We start from the raw sequence: 8716 nt of genomic DNA on the forward strand, positions 1-8716 counted from the left end.
CATTAGAAGCCATAGAAAATATAAAGTAGATACAAAACCACCATTTGATATGATGGAATCCAGAATCACCTCAAGCATCCGATCTACTGCATGTTTGTTTGGACAGCCTAACAAGAAAATATGAGATGGTCTACAATTAAAAGTCCATGGGTTCGGTTGGTTGTGTTTTGGTGAGTCCTGAGCTGATACATGGGCACCACATACTTATAAACATGGATTTATAGTTTCATACCATATTGGTGGAGACTTAGCCAAGAATAAAATATTGCCCCTGAAACTTTCAATGTTTTGCTGATCATAGATTGTTTTAGTATAATCATATTTTCTGGATTTACCTATTATTCATGGAAGGATTAAGTTGTTCAAGGTTAATGCTTGAAGTCGAGAGCCCCAACCAGCTTCGTAACAATATAGAAATACATAAAAAAAACTTATATTTACGTATGAGGGTCCAGAGCCGCAGACAGCTTCGTAAAAGTATAGAAATACATAAAAGAGCTTACATTTAAATATGGTGGGGAATCTTATATAACATGAAAACGAGCATTAAGAACCATCTCTAATTTTATCAACAAATGACGTTAAGTTTAGCAAACTTCTCGTGCTTTTGATGGGTTCACCTGCATCTTGTTAGCTATCTTTCTTGGGTTTCCTGCTAAGTTCTGCATATTGTCCCCCCATGAGTAGCAAAATTTCCTCCCAAAGACCTGAAGAAGAACCTGATGAATCCCCACGCATTAAATTTGCACTACATGAAGCAACGTACCAATCATCTGATTTGATCTCCTTTATCAATTGATCTGGCGACCACCTGGTATACCCAATAAAGAATCTGAAATCCTGAGGCCTAAGTATTCCTTTTTTCACTAAGTCTGCAGCTTCATCGAAACAACTTTTATCACCAAAATAAAGGCCAGATATAACCTGTTCAAACACCGAAAGTTGTGAATTGTCCTCTGTATTTGACAAGAACATACTATCCTGAAGGGGGCCGCCAAAGTACAATGAACAATCTGCAAAGGTTGTAGTGAGATCAAGATTTGTAGGATTCATGTGCTTCATCTTTAGGTGGAGTGGGCGACTGATGATGATCCCAATGGCGTCATTCCATACTTTTGGTACTGGTAACCCTGTTTTAAATGAGATATATGTTCCTGGGCCTTTGGTTCCTGATTTGAGGAGAAGGACAACACTTCTTTCAAAAGCACCAACCCCGTCAAGCTTCTCAGTGGCAACTAAGACACATCCAGTCTCTGGTACAGAAATTGGGTGAGCCCATTTTGGGCTAAGTGGTTTGGAAGCTAAGTGGGAGACCCCGTCATGCAAGGGAGCATCAATGTCCACGAGTAGTTCCTGCATTAGGCCAACTTTTATTTGTTTTAGAAGTAAGAATTTCAAGCGTTGTTTATTTTTATTTATTTAATTTTTGTAAAATATAATATATTAAAAGATAAAGATACCAATGGTAGAGATGATCATCGTTATACAGGAGTTACTGGAGGGTAGCCAACTGGCTTACATATTGAATCACATCTGAATAATGTGTCTTCAAAACTTATTTAATATAATTTTATCTTATGAAGAATTAAAAGAACAGCTATTGTAATCTGAAGTGAGAAGAAATGTAAAAATTGACCTGCTCCCGAGCGACAAATTTTGCTCTAAAATTTCTCCAGTCTGAAACATCAAATTCCTTGTCGTCACAAGCATGATTGTTTCCTGTTGAACCATCCCCCTCTGGTATAGATTGATCACTGCTTCCTGTAATGAAAAGCACTCTCAAATACACAACTTGTCTTCAATATTATATGTATTACACTTGCAAAGTGTTTGATGACATCTTATAGCCTTCACTATGCTTCAAATATATATGAATTTTGTTCAAGTTCATCATTCTAAGAAACTAGAATATCATTAGGTGTGTAGGTTCAAACTTCAAACTATAACGTCTTGGTGAACACCTCATGAACCTCCAACACAGAATTTTGATGCTAAGTTATTTAAATTTTACTTCAACAACTATAATTAATCAATCGAACTGAAAGTTCATATAAAGGTCATTTTTTGTTGCAATACTAGCACTTTTAGCTCTAATAATATTTTCTCACTAGCTTTCCAATGCTAATAACGATGTGGTCTCGATAAAATAGAGTGAAAATTGCAAAAATATAATTACCTACTTTAGGTAAATCTGAAGAAACCAATTCTATTTTTTCAAAGGAAAATCCTTGGGGGACTGTGATTTCATTGTCATATATTGTTTCCTGGAGATACAAGGAAAAAGCATCTACCGTTATATGCACAACTTCATGTCAGAAATGTGAGAATGGCAGTAAAAAATAAAAACCCTTTTTAAATAGATTCTAAATCTTAATTATACCCAATTTCTAACCATACAAAAATTTCACACAAATAGAAAATATTCAAAATAATAACTTTCTTAAAAGAGTTGTGGCAATCTGACCATCCGTCGTGGCACACTCAATTGACTCTCCTACAAGTTTGGGAATCGTAGATCTATACAGTAACCTCGGGATACATTTTTTATGAGAAAGTACAGGTTTGAATCCCGAGGTATACAGATTATGAACTTATCCAGTCAAGAGAGTCAAATCAGTGTCAAGTCAGGAGAGTCGACTCAGTGTGCCACGTGGGATGATTAGATTAACATGATTCTTAAAATATTCAAATGAAAGTTTCCAAAATTAATAGAACTCTTAATTTGACTCGAGTCTAATCACTAATGTATCCATCAATCTTTAAGTGTTTCAAAACTATGGCATGCCTCTTCTTGATCTTATTCTTTAAGTCAAATGTCTCTATCATCTTAAAGGTGATTTAGGGATACCACTACGGTTTAATCGATATTGAAGATACCCCTGTTTTTCCAAAACGTTATCATGATAGTAAAATAAATTATTTACATGCTCTCTCATCTTCAACCTCCAACAGAAAATCCCTTAAACAAGTCATGTTCAACTATTTACTTTAAAATACAAACCCCCACCCAAGATCAACAAGGATTTTGGCGGAATTAAAAGATGAAAATAATTCTTTTTTTTTTTTTTCTTTTTTACTAAGTGACCTGAAAATAATACCTAATTGAACCTACATACCTTTTTGAACAAATATGGAAGACGAAATCTTTTACTCACATCTTCAATTTGAAAATTCTTCCTACAACAACATATAGACCTCAAGAACGAGATGGATTTTCGGGTAGGCAGAGATGATGACTGGTTTTTGGTAGAAAAACAAAGATGTTGAAGATTTTTTGGCCAAAAAACAAAGAGTCTCTTATTTGTTAAAATAAAGATTATTTTAACCAATATATTTAAGAGTTGACAACGGAATATCATTTTGTCACCGTTGCGTCTCCTTTTGTGTCACCCAGCTCCACTCTATTTATTATTGAAAAAAAAAAAAAAAAAATCAAAACTCAAAAATAAAAAAAGAGTGGTATAGGGTGAGACAAAGGTGACAAAATGATGTGGTGTCGCCATACTATCAAAAATGCTTTTTTCTCGAGAAACAAGTAAAAATCATCTACAGTCATGTACGTGCCAGAACATCATTTTTTTGTCACCATTGTGTCTCCGTTTATGTCATTCCAATATTTTTCTAATAAATAATAAAATTATAAAGAGAGTTTCTATAGCTACACCAACTTTACTAACGCCACCCAAATAGTGTCTAATCATTATTTGGTGATTTAGTTAGGGTGAATCTCCATTTTGTGGGATGAATATGACAAAATTCCCAGTTCGTTACATAATTCATTTTAATTCCTAAAAACATGCTTTTCCAAGTGAATTCGTCACTTTTATGATCTATGAACTTATGAGATCATCACTTTTAATATCTACAAATTCATAGATAAAATACCAATTATTTTTTCAAGTCAATGAACTAGTCGGTAATTTATCAACGAATTCATTGATTATAAAAGTGATGGGAAAACATGTTTTGGGAATTAAAGGAATAGTGTATTGAAATCAGAATTTTGACATAAGTTGTCGTACGTTTTGGAAAAAATCCCATATTTGCACATGAATTGGGGAGGCTAATCCAAAGTTGGTGTGGCAATAGAATTTCTCATTACAAATGAGATGCTAAAATAGAAACATTGGACCGTTAACATCGTGAAATTCTCAAAAGGTTAAGGGTCAACATGAAAATATACCAAATCATAGGGGATCAACTTTTAATTTATTGAAAACAGATATTTTTTAGACTAGTAAGATAATGAGAAATTAAATTTCAGGCTATTGCATCATTTTCTTACAATACGAAATAGTGGAATTTCTTTTCGACAATTATCCAGGGATTCTTCCGATCTCAACCAAACAGAGAAAAATCATTTTCTAGCACAAAATTACTTAAAAATAAAAAATAAAAATCTAGCATAAAGTTTTTCCAAGAAACTCTTTTCTGAGAACCAATGGAGTTTAAGTGCTTCAAAAAAAAAAAAAAACAAATTTTTTAATCCTCAATTCTACCAAAACTGAACTCTTACCAGAAGAAGACGAATTGTCGAGGTTCTTTTCTTCCATCGCTGTCACCACAAGAGACGAAAAATGCTTCGACTTCAAACCCTTAATCTCGAAAAAGCTTCTATTTTCAGATCGAAAAGAAGCCAATCTCGTAAAATTGCAGGAAAATGATCTTCTAAGACATGAATTTCCCTGCAAAAAGTAGCAGATTTTAGCACAAACAGGGGATCGATTGCAGTTATTAACATTGAGGCATCGTAGATCCATTGTTCCTTAAAAAACAGAGTATCGAAGGATTCTCTTATTCAAGATGAAAATGGAGAGTTTGCTTGGTTTGTAAGAAAAGAACGAAACTGAGATAGAGAAATTAAAGTAGCTTTAACTAATAAATTGTATAACAATTATTTATTAAATAATATTGCGTAACCTTTAAGTTTCCAGATATTTCCCTTGTAGGATTAAGAACGGTGTGAGATGTTTAAATCTTACACGCAAGCCTATATATTTGAAATCCAATCAAAATGTACCCATGCAGACACCTTACTTCCCTGACGGCAACGTCACATCGTACTATATTGTCACTCTTGCCTTCACTCAATGGGATTCATCGATGCCTCCTTCAAAATTCTCACCCGCCAATCACGGGCGGAATCATGATTTTATTGTAGTGGGGGTAAATTATAATTAATGGTACAATTAAAAAGTTTGAATAAGAATAATTTTGAAAAGAAATTCAAACATTTTTAGTTGAAAGTTAAAAGAAAAGATTATTTAGGCCTTTTTAAATTAGTCCATGAGATAAGGTCCAATCAAAAGATAACGTCATCTTCAAAAATTATAAGAAGGGGCTGGGAAAAAAATAGGAGGGAGGCGATGGGGGTAGGGATTAATAAGAAAGTAGCATGGCCCCTACCTACAGTTGGCTTTATATGATACTTGTCCATTCTACATTTTAGTGTATATTTAAGTAGAAAATGCTAAAGTGATACCGCGTTAGACACAAACTTGATGTGGAAGTGTTTATGGAACCATAGATTGTTTTCCTCTAGATACGAGTGGAAACCATCTGCCTTCAACATGTGTACGGAGAAGAGAAGCATCAACTTTTTTTGCCGAATGCATTATAATATTCATGCATGGAGAAAAACTTAAAGGGTTATGTTAGCACATATGATGAGGAAGTCAGGTTAGCATTTTTCTTTTCAAAATGGCAATATGCCTCTTCACCTTGTTTTCTCACATAGATTATTTAAAAATTGATCTAAAAATCTAAATTGATCATTTCAAGATTTCAACTTCTTGAACATGATGATCACACAATGATGATATTTTGTTAAGAGTTGTGATTGTCTTACTCCCTCTGACTTACTCTCCAGGTGTGACATGTTATAAAATCATAGATATTTTCTTGGATACATAACTGCACATATTTATGTGTAGTTGCTGTGTATATTGTATCCTGATGAATAAAAATCTATTATTCCACATGTGGCACGTTAGGAGAGTATGGGGGAGTTAGAAAATCATTATTTTAATTTTCTAATGAAAAATGTTAAAGTGACTGTGCAAGACACTATATTCGACACTTAGTTAACGTCGTGGTATGCATGGAACTATAGATGTTTTTCACTTGCATTGTCATAATAATCATCTATGGTTCTATTGACACCTATACATTAGCGCAGTGTTGTGAAGAGTTATTTTAACATTATCTTTACTAATCGTTGAGAGAAGGTTAAAGTCAAGAGATATGTCATTGATTTGAGAACTTAAACCACATATTTCAGATATTTATATAAGTGTAAAAGTGCATATCATCATTTTGAAAAGAATAATGATTTTCTAACTAAAAGTCTTCACTCAGTCAACACTTGGCTGATGTGACATAGACACGAAACTATAGATCTTATTTCTTGAAATTCACAATTGAACATCTTGTATGAGGATGTGCATTTGTGTATCCCAAGGAAAAAGATCGATGATTCTGTGTTCATCCCACATCAACTGAGTATTGACGGAGTGAAGATTTTTTAGTTAGAAAATCAACACTCTTTTAAAAAGGAGTCGTGATGAATGCACACGGATTTGGTATGTGGCTGACATGTCAAGGGTGCAGAACCATAGATCTTTTTCTTCATGATACACGCAAAAAAGATCTATGGTTCTACACCCTTGGCCACGTTAGCCGCATACCCGACCACATACAAAAACCGGGTGCATTCATCATATTTCTTTAACAATATAAGAGAATATGTGGATTATGCATGTGTGTCACAGAATGTGTGGATTATGCACGTTAACAAAGGTAGTTTTAGTGCTGTTGTGGCATACATGCATTACTTGGCACAATGCCTTCCTTGTGAAGTCTTTATATTTTGCAAGACTTTGCTTATACGTTACGGTTCGGTTTCCATCGTGTCTTCAAGGTTAAAATTGATGATATACCACCCACCCTCATTTTCTCCATAATTCCAAATTGATGGAGAAGTCGGTCCCTTGACCTTGGTCTTTTCTTGTAGACTAATGTAAAATGATCTCAATATCCTCATGATCACCATGGTCCTCTCATAAGAATCACATCATCATAACAATGATGACTATGATAATGAGGGATTGAGGTCATTTTCTTTAGCCAACATATTTGATGGAAAACACTTCAAATTTTGTTGGCTGAATTCAAACCTTATCAAATTTTCCATCTAATCCTACATTTTAAATCAAGCCAAGCAAATGAGAACTCTAAATAGGTTCGAACCAAAAAGAAGAAATACACAAAATAATTTCTCAAGTCAATCCAATGGATGAAATTGAATATGTATCAATCCCAATAAAATTTGTTGACAAAAGAACTCAGCTTAAGTAGGATTCTAGTTTCGTTTTGGAACCATCTTCTTTGGAAGAGACTAAATAAAACATGAATCTGAGAAAACTCTCACCTCTAACCATTTACAAAAGGAAAAAAATATCAAATAGTGGGAGAGAGAGAAGAAAATTGAGATGATCCAATGGTTGGCATTAAAGACCATTTAATCTAAACAACCAAAATCGATAAAGCAATGGTAACTGAAGTTGTTCTAGTTAAATTGGGGATAACTTACAAAGAAGCAAAGGAGGAATAGGATACTAACTATAAAGTATAAACTCATACCTAAAAAAGGAATGTGGGGAGACTCACTGGAGAGGAAAAAAGTTGAGTAGAGAGAAAAAATCCAACAAATCTCCCATTCTACATCCCATCACACACCTCTTTCTCTTTTTTGGATTGGATTCATTTGTCATTTTTTTAATGTATTTTCTTTAATTCTCACATTATAGGTGTAGAGGTCGATTTTGTGATAAATCGACTTCGATCACGATTTCACCATAAAATCTACAAAATAATATAAAGAATATGAAAAGATAGAGTAGACAAAGATTTTTTACGTGATTCAACAAATGTGTCTACGTCCATTGGCTTAAGGAGTTATTTCACTATAAATCTTAAGGTTACATGGCCTCTTCACCTCTCCTCTCTTTTTTCTCTACCTTCTTCCCCCTTTTTACAATGGCTTCAATGCCTTTAAATAGAAAAATACTAAAAAGAGTTCTAACTCTAATTAAGTTACAATTGATCGTATTACCCCTTATTCAAATTAATAATTATATAAAAAGGGAAAAATCCTCTTAAATTGAGATTTTTTCTTAATAAGATAAAATTCTTTTCAAATGATGCCATGTGTTAGTCTCGTGATGCATGTTGATGGTGCGGATAAATGATTTGGATAAAAGACGATTTTATCCCTCCACATAGCTCCCCCTCAAAGGTGGAGATCTATGTATTGAGATTCACCTTCGAGAAATACTTCTGACCTGAATGACCACCATCTTTGATTTTGGAACTGGTATGATTCTTGATCCTTCAAGCTTATTTTCTTTCATTATTTTTTTTAAATTTGATATTCAACTTGGTTGAGCTCCCATAAAAATTAAATGTTTCAATAATAAAATTGATCGTAAGCTGGGCTTGATTTCCTTAATGAGTTAAAACTTTGACAAATGATAGAAAAATCGACTAAAATCCTAAATCAGGTTTGAAACTCAAAATGATCTAAGACTTAGATAAACAATAGAATAATCGATAGAGGTCCCAGATTGGACTTGGATTCCAAACTGATGCAAGCCTTTGATAAATAATAAAAGAATTGACCGAAGTCCCAGATCAAGTTTATATTCCAAAACGATCC

The 8716-nt window shown here is 33.6% G+C and overlaps 1 protein-coding gene across 1 annotated transcript; it reads right to left on the reverse strand.

The window, feature by feature from the left end:
- Positions 1-417: 417 nt before the first annotated feature.
- Positions 418-4883, reverse strand: LOC147401783 (uncharacterized). The gene is made up of 3 exons (XM_086443199.1): positions 4517-4883; positions 1637-1761; positions 418-1353 (listed from the first exon to the last, which is right to left on the reverse strand). The coding sequence occupies exons 1-3, from the start codon at positions 4758-4760 to the stop codon at positions 631-633; spliced, it is 1092 nt and encodes a 363-aa protein (XP_086299325.1). The 5' UTR covers positions 4761-4883; the 3' UTR covers positions 418-630.
- Positions 4884-8716: the final 3833 nt, after the last annotated feature.

This window comes from Akebia trifoliata, chromosome 5, assembly GCF_017979445.1.
Source record: "Akebia trifoliata isolate Shusen 1 chromosome 5, ASM1797944v1, whole genome shotgun sequence".
In the NCBI taxonomy this organism is placed as follows: Eukaryota; Viridiplantae; Streptophyta; class Magnoliopsida; order Ranunculales; family Lardizabalaceae; genus Akebia; species Akebia trifoliata.

Excerpts from the sequence above, each read along its gene's own strand:
- LOC147401783 (XM_086443199.1), bottom strand. The coding sequence starts at position 4,760 with ATGGATCTACGATGCCTCAATGTTAATAACTGCAATCGATCCCCTGTT. Across the intron at positions 1,762-4,516 it reads CGACAATTCGTCTTCTTCTG|GAAGCAGTGATCAATCTATA; the intron begins GTAAGAGTTCAG and ends TTTTCATTACAG. Across the intron at positions 1,354-1,636 it reads AATTTGTCGCTCGGGAGCAG|GAACTACTCGTGGACATTGA; the intron begins GTCAATTTTTAC and ends GGCCTAATGCAG.